A 16,260-nucleotide genomic window follows, 5' to 3' on the forward strand; every position below is an offset into this window, starting at 1 on the left:
TAACTGGTCGAGTTACAGATGATTGCCAGAGCTACCCTCCATGTAGACTGGGAAAAGTCACGCTTTGTTAAGTCCATTGACCATTATGCTGATTTTTTAAAAATTTAAAGGGCATTTTTATGCAGAGGCCTCTCCGGGCAGCAGGTGTGACCCCTATTTGGGCCTGGACAGCCTCTCGCCTGAGTCAGCTCCAGAAGGCGGCAGCCATTCGGATAGGAGAGAAAAGCGACGCGCGGGGTGGGCAAGAACAAATGTTTCGAACAAGTGGCTGAAAAATCACTGCCTGACCTTGCTAGCTCGTGACCAGCATGGAACGTGTTGAACTTGTGTAACAAAACTGCAACTGCTCCTTCAATATGAGCATTAGCAGTTTGCAAAAAAAAAAAAAAAAAAAAAAGAAAGAAAGAAAAAATGCTTCCCACGCTGCTGCCGTTTGCAAACCGGGAACTTTGATCCGGAGGGCGCGCAAGAGAAACCCTAACTGGTGGGCCGCGCCCAGGGCGGTCGGGGTGGCTGGGGAGTTACGCCCCGGGGTGCAATGGCGCGTGCGTGCGTGCGCGCGCGTGCGTGCGTGAGCATTCGCGCGTGCGCCCTGTTGACGCCCTGCTCGGCAACCCGGAGAGCGTGCCTAGACGTGAGCAGCGAGCGCCGAGTGCGTCGGCTCCACGTAGGCTGACGCCCGCGTGGTGCGTTGGGCCGAGGGGACTCGGTGCTCCGTCTGTGTCTCAGCGCTCACACCCAACGTCCAAGTTGGTTGTCGGCGGTTTTCTTCTGGAAACCCAGGGGAAAAGACGGTGCGAGTGCTGCAACATGTGACCTGTGGGAGGAGCATGGAGGGACCCCAGCCAGGAAAGTGGGCCCGGGAGACGTTTGACTGACCTCATCCTAAAGAAGCCCATAGGGTTATTTATGAGGCCTGATTTAAAAGTAGTGGCTGCCAGGAGAGTGAAGAAGCAGCTCACCCCTAAGCTATGAGAGGAGCTACAGTCCCCAGAATGCTGTTTATGACTATATAAATCAACCTGGAGCTTGTGATGGAAAATATAGAGAGACTGCGTAGTTTGGGACAGAAACAAGGAAACAAAGTCAAGAAGGGGAAAAAAAAAATGACTTTCTGCCCTCCCTTTTCTATCCCACTTCCTCCACCCGCGCGCAATTCCTCCTTCCCCTAGGAGGCCACAATTCCGGGGGATGGCGGGGAAGAAGGGCGGGCAGGAGCACACCGCGTCGTGGGTCCCGATCTGCCCCAGTCTTCCCCGAGTTTACGCGATAATCGTTAAGAGGACCAGGGAATACATGTAAATAAACAACTTGGAAGATTTATGGGAAGGAGTTCAATTTTATAGGACTGTATTTATAGAGCCAGCTCTGGTTCACTTATAAATAGATTAATGGGAAGCTAAAATTAATGGACTTGTGAGCTGCACGTTTAATTTCTGAGGCTTCAACATGACAGACAACCGCCCTCCGCCCTGGAAGTACAAGCGTGGAAGGCAGCTTGCGTTGGGGAGCCCAGAGCGCCCTCAGGAAGGGACAAGTCCCACCTGGCAGGCAACTCTCTGGTGGCTACTAGCTCTGGAGCCCGGCATCCCCGGGGAGGGACCCCTATGGAACAGGTATTTGCAAATGAAGAAAAAGAATGCGGCTTCATAAAAAAAATAATCGGGTCTTCCTTCTAGCACTATGTTTAATCAAGCCCTTAACCAGCTAATATGAGCAGGCTTATAGTTCTGAGACACTGTAAGCCGCACACCTGGGCTGGCGGTCTTCTGGCAGGCAGGGCAGCAGTGAGTGCTCCTCCAAGGTCACCTAGGGTCCCTGGGCCGGTTAGTGGCCTAGCGGTTCTAACTACTCTTTCCTTACTCCCTCCACAGCCTCATAAGACAGTAACAAAGGGGCTAGGGCGCTGAGACAAGCAGCCCAAGGATGTTTTGTTAGGCAAGGCTGTCTCCGGCTTCCAACCCCATTTTTCCCCACCTTTCGGGTTCTTCCTTCCAGGTCTTTGCTCCGGTTCTTTTTTCACAGTTTGGGCTCCTAAAGACCTTTACCTGATGAAGGTGATTGCTTGAGAACCTCTCCTTGCCAAATGGTGAGGAGGCGCGGGGTGGTCTGGAACTTACCTGTGGGATAGTACATTGCAGATCAGCTAATCCAGGGCTGGTGCTAAACTTCTGTAGGTAAGTTTGCCATAGGATATGGAAATAACCCACCACCCCCTTTGTATAATCCCAGTGGTAACCAACTCCACAGTCAGCAAAGCAAATGAAAGGGAAACTGAATATAACAATTGAACTCAAGACTAAGACATACATCTATTTTCTTTCTAGATGAATGGATTGAATGCCATCACAATTACACTCCCCTTGGTTTTCCTTGCTTCTATTTCCTTTTTGGTTTTTTTGCACTTCTTTGATTCCATTGTTTATAGTTCTAGCCATGATACTCCCCCCTTTTAATTAATAAATAAGACAGGAAGGGGAAAATCTCACATAAAGCACATTCCATTATCCCTTCTGCCTTTCCATATAGATAAGTTGAGCTGAAAAAGAGTCACCTTAAAAACAGAAAATTGGCATGAGAGGCACATTATTAATTAGCTGAGCACCAACTATATATGCTAAGCACTCATATAATTTAGGATCATCAAGATTTAGCATTTCCAGTTCTCTTAAATGTATACACATGCTGCTGTTTCTGCTTTTTATAGTTAAACTAGGCAATGTTGTTGTAGGAAAGAACCTTAGGAGGTCCATATAAATACCTTGAGGCCCCAAAAGAAGCAGTGACTCATTCCAACCATATAACATCTTATGTGGCTTTGTTTTCCTGGCTTCATGGAAGACACCCAAGCCTTGAGATAAAATACAGATTGAGATGACGTTTAGTCACTGCAGCCCATCAACCCAAGTGAGAAAAGCTCTGGCTTTTCTAGGCAGCCTATGAACCTAAGGTAGGAGCCAACCTCCTAAGACATCTATACTTCTTGCATCTTTTTGGACAGAGGAGCTTTTCCTCGTTTGTTTTATGGAGAGCCTTGCTCTGCTAAGGAGGTCAGGGTCAGGTTCAATTCTGAAACGGGTCAGTTAACAGCTCTGGACCCCACATCATGGGATACAGGGGCCCACACCCAGCCCTGTAGACTTCTCTCCTACATCACCTCCTTCTGAGAACACCACACCAGACTAGCAGTGGGAGGGGAGCTTCTTATTTGATTTGTACTCAGAGTCCTTTAGTTAGCTGGGAAGTAAATTTGACTCATTTTTTAAAGGGGAAAATAAGCCAAAAGATGCAGTTAACACGTGCTTTTATTACAAATCTGGTGAGAACTAGGAGAGAAGAGTGTCAATTTGGAATTAAGAAAATCGGAAACACCTCCTAGTGAAAACGAAAGTTCATTTTTCTGAGAAGCAAAATTTATTTCTGTTGTAACAAAAACAATGTGGATACTTTGGTGAGGGGGCACAAAGAAAAAAACTTCCTGCTATACTTTTTTCTGTCTGTAGAATTAAACAATATCCATATTTAAGGAACTGAAGATGAAAACACAACAAAAACACAACAATCTTTTTATTAATGTAAATCAGATCAACACTGGACAATAAACCAATTTCTACCCATTACCATGACAGCTTGTTTATAAAGAACAGAAAAATTCAGATAGGATTCTACCTAGGGTCAAGCGGTTTTTTTTTTTTTAACCACCCATTCACAGAGGTATAGATTCACAGATAAATAATCCCAAACTACTTGCTCGCCATATTTACACATTCCCATTAAATTAAGCATAAATAAATATATACAAACTTAACATGAATACCCTCCAGAGCTCTTCTGGTGAAGAGTCAATAGATTGATATTTCTCGATTGTGTGGCAAAAAACAATGTTAGTGAATTAAAAACCAACTCAAAAGAGGAGTCGATTTTGGCATTTAAAGAAGGACAGTGTTCCATTTTTTAAAAGAAGACAAAACGAATTTCGATTTTTTTATGCCAATAATTTAACATACATCCGCAAAGGAGGGGAAATGCTATTGGGCTCTTGAGGCAACATCAGATGGTTTAAGGTTATTAGTCCCTTTCCACATAATGTATTACATGAACAGGATATCAGATGCGATGACAAATTCTCTATAAACATTCTAACTAGGAACGCATTGTACCAGAGGAACAGTATGTAGATAAGTTCGGGGTTTGGGGTTTTCCATTTGACCAAAGTTTTCATAGGCTATGAAGTAATTGCTTTAGAGAGAGTGGTTTTCTTGGCCAAAGAAAATAAAACAGCCAGGTCTTTGAAAGCTTCTTCAGTTCTTTATGTGAGGATGGAGAAAAACTAAGGATGTGGAAGCCAGAAAGAGGGAAAGAAAATGCAAGATAATTGGGGGCAGAGAGTAGAAGAGAAAGTTTACCGTCCCAGTTTGGGGGAAGATGTTAAAAATCCTTTTGATGACGGAATCCTCACCCAGAATAGCACATTCCTTGCTCCCCTGAGACCCACAATACATGTAGCAGGAGGCAAGGTTGGACAGAGAATGGTCTGGAGATCTTTAGAACCTTTAAAGGAGCTAGCAAAGTGGAAAGTGTGAAGGCAGCACTGCCACATCCTAACTTCTCCTTTCTATCTAGCTATTTTACTTTGGAACTGAGCATTTTTAGGAGTGGGCGCGCGCCATGGATAAAATGTCTAAACAGTGCACGGGTTGGGGGGGAGCTGCAACTCACCTGTTTGGTTTGAAAACAAAGCTCAAAGGGGCTTGCCTTAAACGTTTCCTTTGACTTAAAAGGCAAACTCTTGCGTTAATCCTACTGTTTATTGATTTATAGGCCCAAGGAAACCAAATCTTTTAATAACTCAATTATCAGATAAACGTAGCGGGCCTGGCTAAAGGAGGGGGACTGGGGGTGGGTGCTACATGAAAGGAGAGGTGGGGGCAGTGGGCTCACTCCACGCCGCGATGGGAGCGGGAGAGGCGAGCAAAGGGCTCTGTGTGGCTGGGGCGCCGGAGGAACGCACGAATGAGGGCGCAGGGCAACAGAGGGAGGCCTGCTTAGCCAAGTAAGACAATTCCCATCCCATCTCCCCACTTTAGGAGTGTGAGAGTGGGTGAGTTTTTGTCCTGGCAGAGGTGAAGGAGCGGGGAAGCGTCCTATTGCTTTCTAGGCCACTCTCCCTCCCGGAGCAGGCATCCGGGTGGCCGCTGGCAGCGCCAGGACCCCTCCCCGCCTGCAACCCGCGGGGCGCCGCCCCATTACCTACTGGAGAATGAGCCTTTCTCGGTCGCCTTAGCCCTTAGGGTGAGACCGAGAGCGGGAAGGGCCCGCGCGGCCGGCGGCCCCTCCAGCGGCTGATTCTATGTCCTCAACACGACTGGGCGCGTGTGGCCCACGCGCTCTCGGGACCTGCACAGTAAGAGCAAGGCGCGTCCATCGCGTCTCTCGCACGTCACACGCGTGGGGCGCGTTGCCCTGCAAGGAAAGGAGACGATGGTTTTCAGTGTGGTCTCTGCCGGCCTTGTGCAATCAGAATACATCTAATACAAGCGGCCAGGCCCTCGGACAAAGGCAAGGGTTTCTGAGCTGGGGAGAGATAGGGTCTACACTCTCCATAACGTCTAGTTCCTGGCTTTTATACTCCTCTCAACAGGTCTGGGGCTGGGTCCAGAGGAAGAGCCAGAGACCCACAGAGGAGCTGGCGGTAGCAGATGGGCTGTGATGTGACCTTAACTGTTGCTTTTCACTCCTGGTGATCTTAAACCAGCTCCCTCACCTCCTCCCCTTCCTCCCCCATAAAAATAGGCAAAGCTTTCAGCAGGTTCCTAAGACCCCAGCCGTATGGCCTCGCCCCAAGACCAAGGAGGAGGGGGGCAAAACTGAGAGTCTGAAGGATTTGAGTGGGTCCTAACTAAACCCTGTAGAACGACATCTGGAGTTTTATCTTCAAGGGATGTTGAAAAGGTCCTGTCTACTTTGTTAAAATAGGTGCATGTATCTACGCTAAATTTAGAGACCTATCTCACCCACCCACCCACGTCCCCGGGATATTTCTCACTGCTTTAGGGAAGGTGCGGACATTGAGTTCCAGAGCTTATTTCAGGATAATGCTAAGATAGAACCCGAGAAAGAAGCTGGCCTGCCAGAAGTGAGAAATATTAAATGCATTAAACTTTATCCACTGGGAATAATCCTAGTGTATCCAGACTGTAAAATTCAAAGCTGAAATACATCTTCTTTCACTTTGCATTATTTTAACATTATATACCAAAACAAGTGCACGTCTGGGAGGGAAAAATGCCTCATTCATAAAGCATCTTGTAAGAAAACAATTGCAGAACCACGGGAGCTTGCGCCACCCTCCTCCAAACGTCCACTCGCAAAGCTGCTCCTTTCCCGGTTAAAACAGCAATCCCCAAAGAACCCAGGGACATTAAATCCATTTTAAATGCAGGGCGATACTGCTAGAATATAGGGCTCCAAGAACCCTTACTCTTTTCCCTTAAAATTCATTTTGCAGCCCCCCACCCCCACTGGAATTCCGATGTTGAGGTATGTTAGCCTGTAGATTCAAAGAGGCTTCTAGCATATTGGCCACTTTCTAAATTATTCCCTTTGAGCTTCTTTAAAGAAGTGCACCTGCAGAATTCTGACACACAGGCTTTGATTTAAAAGGGATCGGATTTTTTTTTTTCTCTGTACCTTATAGATTGTGTAGGAAGCCCAAGTCCTCTTTGAAGAAGCTCATAAACCATGCGGGCAAAGCTTTGGAAAACAGAAGAGAATGAAATGGTACATACCCCTCCGAAGGAATTACATACTAATCAACGTATTCATATATATATATTTTTTTACTATAGTTCTTAAAATTGGTAGATGACACAAACATTATAACAAATGCAAGATTTTCTGTACGCTGATGCTGGCAAGGCTGGGATCTAGTAACATTTCTGAAAGGAACTGATGATGAGTCTGAATCAACTCATTGGTCCGCATTTTGCTCAGCCTCGGGAGCCTGCTCTGCCGGCCGGCACCAAAAGCTGCAGCCTCCACCTGCACCCCCGCAGGCCTCCCGCCCCGCCCGCCCTCGCCCTCCCTAAGTACGCAAACGGCCGAGGATCTGGGCCCCGGTGAGTGTAGACGCAGGCCGGGGCGGGGTACCCAGGGGACTGAAAGAACGCAAAGGGCTAACCACACTCATTGTCATCCCAGAAGTTTCCCGTAACGGTGTGAGGAAGGGAGGGCAACGTAGAAAAGGGTGGCTGGGAGAGGGGCGAGGTGGAGGTGGAGGGATGGGACTGCGAGAGAGTTTCCTAAAAAAATATTTAAAATTAAAAAGTTCGTGCGTCTCAGTCAACCAGCTCTCAAAGCACTGACACCAACGTTTCTCCGATTTTCTTCCAATAAGTTAGCGTTTTCTCCCGTTTAGTCTTATGTTTATTTTCCAAAGGGGGAGGGGAAAATCATGGTTTTCTTTTATTTATCAGTATTACTAAGCTCGCAAGAACCGAAGTGGGAAATCCGGACGGTTGTCTCCAAGTGTATCTTGAAATAGACACTGAGAACCGATATAGTTGCTCCGTTGTACGCCTCAGTTTTTTTTTAAAGTTATTTAGCTCTTTTTTTTTTAAATTTTGATTGTATGTGTATTCTACCTAATATAATTCTTCCAAAGCCAATCCAATATTTTAAAGCTAAAATTAAATTTTTGTCTGTTTTTCCTTTTGTATTTAAAACATTTTTCCTTCTTTTAATTTTTTTTTTTTTTTCATTTCCTGTGTTTCTCCTCCTTGTCGCCAGTTTTACTACCTGGGCCTTCCCCAGACGTGTGCCTGTTAGTGGTGGTGTTGTTCAAGAACATCTTGTCCATGCCTTTGAGCGCCTCGGTGAGATAGTTCTGCAGGGCCGTGAGCGCGGCGCAAATGGCCGGGGCGCCGAAGCCGTGCGTGATGAGGCTGAAGTGCGTGAGGCAGCTCTGTATCCCCGGCTCCAGGATGGGGCTGGGTCGGCTGTTCCCGATCGGTGTCCGGTCCTGCGCCAGCAGATCTGTAAATTCTTTACAAAGTTGCCTGAAAGGGTTGGGGTGGGGTGGGGGGGGGGAGGAGGAACAGAAAATCACCCTCAGTGTCGTTGTCATTGGCATTAGAAAGGAGACGTTCACACAAGCCCAGAGGCGCCCGGTCACCGAGGAGCGAGGCTAATGTGGGCGATTCCGCTCTGTTTCCTTTCCCAGCGCTCTCTCTCCCTTTTCGAGCAGCTGGGACTAGAAGGGAAGCGGGGGTGGGGAGATAATCCCCCCCTTTCCACCCCAAAGCTTTGCCTTTCCCCCCGCCCTTTCAGTCTTTATCTCTTCATTCCAAGAGCGCATGGACTCTTGTTTTGGGAAATTCGCTAGGCTTTAGCATTTGATTTTGAATATGCAATGATTTTGAGCTCTTACCTGGCATTTCTGTTGAGCTATTTCCCTTTCCTCTCTTCTGCCTCTCCAACCTCTTGGTGATCAGGCACAAAAAGCCCTGAAAGATTTAGGCCCCTGGGCCACAAGCCTGTCCCTGGCACGAAGCAGATTGCTGGAGCCTTCTATGGCCCAGGGCAAGAAACTGTTTATTCTAGGAGAGAATGCTGATTCTATTCAAAGCAAAAACCTGTTTACCTGCAGTATTTGGTGAGAGAGATATTTTCTTCCTTTTTTACTCCCCTTTCTTTCTTGTGAGTGTAGGCTACTGAAAATCTTTGTATAACAGGATTGTTGTAAATATAAAAGGAATCCCACATAGTTTAAATAAAACCTAAAGGTAGACTGTTAAAACACTAGGGAGGACAGATTTTTATTTGTTGAAGGTTTTTATTTCCTCAAGGCACCTACAATTTAGAGGAATCTCTCAGCCCTAGAAATCCTGCGTGCCTAACTATGGATTCAGCTTATTTGAAAAATTTTTAATATAGGAGCTGCATGGGAGGGTTTTAGCCCTGAAGGTCAAATGGCTTGGCTGTGCTGGCAGGCAGAGGCACAGCATCCCAAAGGCCACAGCCTTTCACAGATGGGCAGATTTCTCCTGTCTGCCTGCCTCCACCCAGCCTGTGGGTTTGTAGGGTTTTGAGAAAAGCAAACCTATACAGCATTCCAGTCCCAACCCCCAATAGGATGGCTTAGCTGACAGACACTTGGCAACACCTGGCCTGGCCAACAGGTAAACAGGGCAGGTGACTGGATTCAAAGGACCCCTGGGGCATCCTTTCCCAGAGTGCTGCCACTTTAGGGTAGCCGCTAAACCAGACAGGAAATACTACCCACTCGCAGCAGCTGAAAGATTGTTAAAGTTGGATAAGAGAGCACTAGTAGGCTCCCTTTCTCCACCCTCTGGTTTCTCCATATGAAATACACACATAACATCCTCACAACCAGAAAGAAATAGGTAATGGCTCTGACCAAAAAAGCGCAGTTTTTAAGCTCTTAAGAGGTACCTTAGAATCCCCGTGGGGCTCAAATATACTCTCCTAAGCCCCCACCTCCAGTGATTCTAATTCAGAACATTTTGTGATGGGTGAGTACTGATTCTGATACTCAGCCCAGGTTAAGAAGTGCTGGCCCTAAGAGAAGCGAAGCATCCCTCAAGGAAATGACAGAGTTGTTTGTGGAATCCTGTTATCTGATTTATACAGCTTGATTTTATTTTTTTCCCTAAAGCATATCCTTCCTCTTTTATAAGGCACAACAGGTCCTCCTCCACCAGACACCAGGGCACAGAGGTCTATTATATTGCTAGTTGGTACAGCAGATGAAAACCTTCTAAAAAGAGAGTAAGTGCCAGGTTTTGATCGTTGGGAGAGATGGTTAAAGTCTTTTCCTTAAGTTTGTACTCATTACCAAAGTGCCAAAAAGGAAATTCTGAACTGGGGAGAACAAATGCTTAGAGTCAAACATTTTAAATCTTCAAAGCCCAAACCAGGGTCTGTAAGCAATTAAAGTTCTGGGACATTAATATTTTTTGACCCTGCGGAAAGGGGCAATCAAATTCCAATCACGTCTCAAAAACATCTGGACAAATTTGAGCAAATGATTTTTCAGCCTTCCATATATTTCTTTAAATTACGCTGTCAACGGGACAAACCGCGTCCTCCAGCACTAAATAAATGAGCGCCGCTGTTTGGGCCGCGCCTGTGAGAGCAACGTGCGGGCGCACGCAGCGCCGCCCACTGCAGGCCTGAGCCGGCCATAAAACACCAACAATATGACACCGAAGCCAAAGACAGGAGTAAATCAAATAAATAGAAAACCCACTGTAAAAGTTCAAATGAGCTCTAGACCTAAATTTAGCCAGAGATTTACTATTTTCCCCTCTGGAGTTGTAGTAAATTTTACAAGTCTGTGGAAGATGACAAACAGCAACGTTGGAAACGGAGTAATTAGAGCTGTGGGTAGAGATGGGTACACGTGGGTGACATATAGACAACCTGAGCTAGCACACATGGCTGTGTCGATATGCCAGGGAGCTAGATGTGCAAACCCAATAGAAATATGCACCTAGGGATCCACAGAAGAGCTGGAACAAGGACCCACTGGGAAAAGGTCTGCCTGACATCCCCAAGGTTGTAGAAGAGAATTGTAAAACACCTGGATTCAGATTAACAAAGCCCTTCTCCCCAGACTTGGAAAAAGAGAAGCAAACCCATAGCCCACCAACTCTGCCCACCTCGGGGAGCTCGGATGGCTTCCTAACCAACTTGCTGCAGGCCACAAATGCTACTGGTAGACAACCCACTGAGCTCCCTTTCTACCACTCCCCTAGGCCTCCTCCCAAGAAGGGTGGCTCAGCAGCAAGAGAGTCGGGGAAGAGGGCTGAGAGCCTAGGACACTCACTTGGTGGCCAGCAGCATATTCTTTCGGGAGTGCAGGTCACTCGGGTCCGTGTGCTGCCGGTTCAAATACTCAGAAACAGCTTTGGCGGGAAACTCTGTTTCACAAATGTACCCAAAATCCCGAGCTAAGTGAACAGCTTCTCCTGAAAAGACAGCAGTGGAGGTAATAATCAGCACCCCGTCCCTAAACATCCCAGGGCAGAAGCTGCTCCCTAGTCAACTCTGCTAGTATTTCCAGAGGAGGCCAGCTGTTGGAGCCAAAAGCAAAGGTGAGACAGATGCCCAAAGTAAAAATGATTCTCAAGCTATAATTAAAGTTGATGGGACCAACTTTTTGCCTAGCTCTCTTACTAGCCTCTGCTTAAGCCAAGTCCTAGCTAGACAGCCCCTGAATAGCTTCGGGGTCTCCCACACCCCACTTGCTTTGTCTTAAAGGAAAGGTGGGCCAATATATTCAAGAGCCACGTTACAATTGGCCTAGACATTTGGCTAGATATTCAAGCCAGATTCCCCCCTTCTTTTAAAGCTTCTGTTACACCTGCTTCAAATACAATTTAAAAATCATCACCATCTTCCTGTAATTGTTCCAGGGAAAAATCTTATTAATAACTAATATATATATAAACAAATCCATGTGTGAGTATGTCCACACATATTAGAGAATATACATAAAATATATATGCAAAGAGTATTTTTATCCAGCAATGAAATCATTATCCTCCTTGTCATTTTTCCTCGTAGTCAGGTTTCAGGTTTCTCCCTTTCAGAGGTTCCTGTCATCATCCTCCTACTTAAGGACTTTTCACTGCACAAAGATAACAAGGCAGCTATAGAAAACTAGGGTATCTAAGATATTCCTTAGCTTACGTGGAAGCCCCTTTCAAATAAAGCATTATTACCCTTTAAAGCACAGCCTTAGCAGTTCAAGGGAAGATTCCAAACATGAAAAAGATAATATGCTGAATTATCCCATAGCTACATTATTTTTAAGGAGCATGACTTACTTTTAATCATCATTATCATAATAACAACAAAAGACTTCAGGCAGAGTGCTTACAAGGATTCAAAAAACCAAAAAGTGCCAAACAAATATTAGAATTTCACTGAGTTTTCCAATTTCCTCCCTTCTCTACCAAAATCCTTATCTTGGCCTGAGATTACCTTGACTGCTTTTCAAAACGAGGATTGTGATATTAGCAATTCCCTGAAGGGCAAAATGTGAAACCCCCAGGCTGAGAGTCAACCCCTAATAAGTGTGGTCTGGAAATTCAGTATCTGTTTCCTCTAGAGGGTGTTTGGACCAGGCAACTCTGCTTTAAAAATGGAAAAGTACAAGGCCTATAACTGTGATGACTTATGGTTGCTGTTCAAATAGTCTAAGATTCCCTCCTCTAAAAACCCAGTATCACATCCACAAAAATGGAAGAAAAAAACAATACCTATAAGCTAGACTCTAGAGAAAATTCTACATCTCCCTCATTAAGATCATCTGGCTATATTTCCTATCTCTTCCCACAAATTCAACTGCAGATGCTCTTGTTCTAGACTGTGTAGATGATCTTGTTTATTATGTACCATAAATATCATCCTCAAAGCCAAACTGATGAGCACATTGGAAGGTGCTTATTACAATTATGGCCCTTTAATTCACAATTGGTGAATCTATGAAGATTATACCTGAGTCTCCTACATGTTTTCTCATCCCTTCTCCCCAATTTTCTCCTAGGCATCATTGGCCTCATTAAGCTATCAATATTTCAATAGCAATAAGTCCCAGGTAATCCACAAGAGATTGGGCCCTGGGAGTGACAAGAGTTTTAAAATAACCATCAGAGGTCATGGATGTAATGTGTTCTCTATTACTGACAATTCAGAGCCAAAATCTGGCCAGGAGAAGGGTAAGAATTATTGCTTACAGAGTTACTCTTTCAAGAGTTCATACAAAGGGTGTCTTCTACCTGGCAGAACAGACAACCTCTGCTTTGGCTAGGGGGCTGGACCTAAACCCTCTTCGGAGCACAGGGACTCTCAAACACTTCTCTTAGCCTCTCTACAACTGCTGGCTCCCTCTAAGTAAAAAGACCTTTGAACCTCTCTCAGGCAGCCGCTTGACATCCAACTCATAAGGGCACAACAATCACAATGATTTCCAGTTAATCATGAAACATGTAAAATGTCAGACTCCAGCCGACAGTTAAGCTCAGCCACTTCGTGAAATGGCCACACATCTTGCTTACCTTCCACCAGGGAGGTGAGTAACGTGACATTTGCTGCTTTGCGCCTGCCCGCGGGTAAATTCAAACCGATTTTTTCTAGCCTTTCTCGCAAAGATCTCCCCCCATTTTTCGATTTGGCTCTGAAATTGCAAGAATTAACATTCTGATTAACCTCAGAGTGTTCCTGAAACAAAGTTTAGACTTAGCAATCTAAAGCCCAGTGGAGCTTGAAGAGGTTTTAACTTGAGGTTAGCACATTTTTTTCTCCTTCCTTTTGGTTATTTGCTGATAGTATGCTGAGGTTTGCTTAATTTCTGCAATACAGAGAATTTTTTAAAAATTGGGTAGTTTTATTTTTTTTTTATCTCCTGAGAAGGAAAAAAAAATGATACCAGATGTGAATACTTAGGATGTAGGTTGTGGGTCCAGAGAAGGTAGAAGATGCATATGTGCTTACACACACGTTCCTTCCTTGTCGTGGAGCCAGTGAGGTGTGCAGAAACTGGGCAAGCACAACCTTGTTGAAAAGAAGAAAAGAGCCAGGTGGCTTGGAGAGGAGAAGGCACTTGTGGAAACAGGTGGGCTTTTCGAGGAAGGGGTCAAAAATTGCTGTGTAATGGGATTGTGTTAAAAAGGGAGGAGGGAAGACTGAAATATGAAACTAATAACAAGGATGATAATAACAGTAAAACTCACACTTTAGGGAATTTAGTTATGTGATAAGCACTTTATATTGATTATCCCACTTCATCTCATAGCATGTTTTACACACACATGCTCAGTGCTCAAGGGGTAACTGAAGACTTCCACACTCTGAGGCTCAAAGGACTCACTTGAATACTGAATCAAAGTACTGCGGAACAAGAGGATTCAAAATGAGAAAGTTCCTTGGCCACACCCTTAATTTCTCCTAAGGCTCTTCCTGTATGTGCTAAGGTCTGGGCAAAAAGACAAGAAAAACTCCAGCTACTGTAACTTCTCTGGCTGTACTACTTATATAGCCACTTTTAGAAAAGAAGAGGAATGTCACCCTCCAAAATGGGTAAACCTGGAAAGTTTTATCTCATACAAAGTCACTTTTGTATCAGGACACTGCCAAAGGTGTTTTGGGGGAATTTTTACATTTTAAGAAAAAGGCCACCTCCTCCCCCATTTCCATGAGGAGGAGTCAGCCTATGGGTAGGATTACTGGGAAGCACCTTGATTGGTCCCAAGAAATAACTGTTAATACATTTTAATTGGTATTATTGCTAGTGGTGTTATTTAAGGAAGGAGGTCACAAATCTAGAAAAGAGTTTTTCAAACTGTGGGGCACAATGCACTAGGGGGTGAAAAACCAGCTTAGCCGATCGCCAACTGCATTTTAAAACATACAGTAAAATAGAGAAATATCAGAGGAAATGGAAGGTATGAAGGGAGTTGCTTCATGAAACTTGTGTTTTAGATAAATGTGTGTGTGTGTGTGTGTGTGTGTGTGTGTGTGTGTAGGTTCTGGGTCGTACTCTTGGACTAGAAAATGCCCCCGAGGTGTTTTGGGACTAGGAAGGAAAAAGGTGCCACAAGCAAGGCCAAGAAAGCGGACGGTTCCCACGACCGCAACATTGGCGGGACAGCGCGGCTGCGCGTGCGCGGTGCGGGCCCCCTGGGCACCGGTCCAAGGGCGGCGGCGTTTGCGCGCGCGGGCCCGAGCACGTGGCAGCCGCGGGTCTCCGCACGCGCAGCGCGGGAGCCACGCTCAGTGCCGTCCGGTTGCTAGGCAACCGCATCAGACTACCAGCCGCGTTCCGACTCCCCCCTCTGCCCCAATAAAAACTGGTTTGAGGGAGGGTTTACCTTCTAAGGACGCCGCCGAGGAGAGACGCATTGAGGCATTCAGGGGGCGACAGCCGTCTCTGAACTTCTCCCACAGTCACTTTGTACTTTGAAGTTGAACTGAGCAGAGACAAACGGCCGGGGACCGAGCAAAACACCTCGCCGGTGTTGACGGACATGCCTCCTAGGAAGCCATCTTTATTCATCATGAGAGAAGTCACAGATTTGGGGGGAACCGGAACTAGAAAGAGAGAGAAAAACTTGCCATAAAGGTGACTGGGTTTCGATCCTGGTGACCGGCCGGGAGAATGTGCCACTGCGTGAGGCCACAGGACGAACGCCAAGTGGAAAGCTGGGGGAGGAACTGTTTGTTCCAGTGGGGCTGCTGTGCGTCCACAGCGCTGGGAACAGATGGAAAAACCATCGCTACTCTGGAAACTTACTCCACGTATGTATACATACGAGTGTCGCTTGCCAGAGCCCCCGCTCGCTACACAAATCAAGAAGACATATACGACCCAGAGCTTGGATCGTGCTGTGAACCCAGACAAATCCTAATTCCATCAAGTGCTAGCTCTGTGACCTCAGACACCTCACTAAACCTCTCTGTTTCCTCAGGTAAAACAGTAATGCCCATTAGAAGCTCTCGCTCCTCTCCCATTGGACCCAACTGTATGGCCATCGCCAGAGAAGATACGAAGATCAACCCCTATCAGATGCTGTGCCTAAGAACAGACACGTAATATCATCGAGATGGGGAGTTGGGCCGGAAAGAGCTGTTCCAAGAAAGAGCTGCTGCTCACGTCTTTTAAATGGGGCCCCCTTCTTTCCTACATAGTAACAACAGATTCATTTAGAAACGAACCCAAATGCACATCTCCAGTGAAAGCAATTCTGCAGTGACATGAATTTTGTTTACAAATTAAAGCACCGGCTGGTGATTGTTTGGAGCAGTTATGATTTACAACAGGTGCCCTGATCAATCAACCAATCACTCTAATTCATATGAGCAGCGGTCTTGCCTTGCCCCAGTTGTTTCATTTCGCCAAGTAATTGATAACAAACCGCACTCAAGGTATGTTTTATGCAGAAGTTAATAAGAGCTGACAGCTGGTTGCCACTGCTACCCTGACGCATTCAGCCTCTCAAGCCTGTATTTCTGTTTAATTGTGTTTCAGTGTCATCTGCACATCAGAAAGAGGCAGGGCTCAGTGGAACCAGAAGGCGGGGAATGAGGAGCATTCAACCTCCCACATCCCTCACAATCTTGCCCCCTGGATTTCTACACTGCTCAAGCCCATTTTCTTGCCGCAGGCTCTAGAAGTGACACCTGGATAGGTGACTTCACCTCCTGACTTGCCCTATGCATTTGCTTCTTCCATTG

At 45.9% G+C, this 16,260-nt stretch overlaps 1 protein-coding gene across 2 annotated transcripts in view; it reads right to left on the bottom strand.

Moving 5' to 3' along the window:
* Positions 1-3,348: 3,348 nt before the first annotated feature.
* Positions 3,349-16,260, bottom strand: part of TFAP2B (transcription factor AP-2 beta) — a 28,827-nt gene continuing 15,915 nt past the window's right edge. Inside the window, exons 4-7 of one of the 2 annotated variants that reach the window (XM_012760886.3) lie at positions 14,898-15,117; positions 13,086-13,204; positions 10,850-10,991; positions 3,349-8,057 (exon numbers count right to left, since the gene is read on the bottom strand). In XM_012760886.3, coding sequence (XP_012616340.1) covers positions 7,757-8,057; positions 10,850-10,991; positions 13,086-13,204; positions 14,898-15,117 — 782 coding nt within the window. In that variant the 3' untranslated portion in view covers positions 3,349-7,756. The remainder of the gene's footprint in view (positions 8,058-10,849; positions 10,992-13,085; positions 13,205-14,897; positions 15,118-16,260) is intronic. The other variant, XM_012760888.2, reaches the window with a different exon arrangement.

Source organism: Microcebus murinus, chromosome 5, assembly GCF_040939455.1.
Source record: "Microcebus murinus isolate Inina chromosome 5, M.murinus_Inina_mat1.0, whole genome shotgun sequence".
Classification (NCBI taxonomy): domain Eukaryota; kingdom Metazoa; phylum Chordata; class Mammalia; order Primates; family Cheirogaleidae; genus Microcebus; species Microcebus murinus.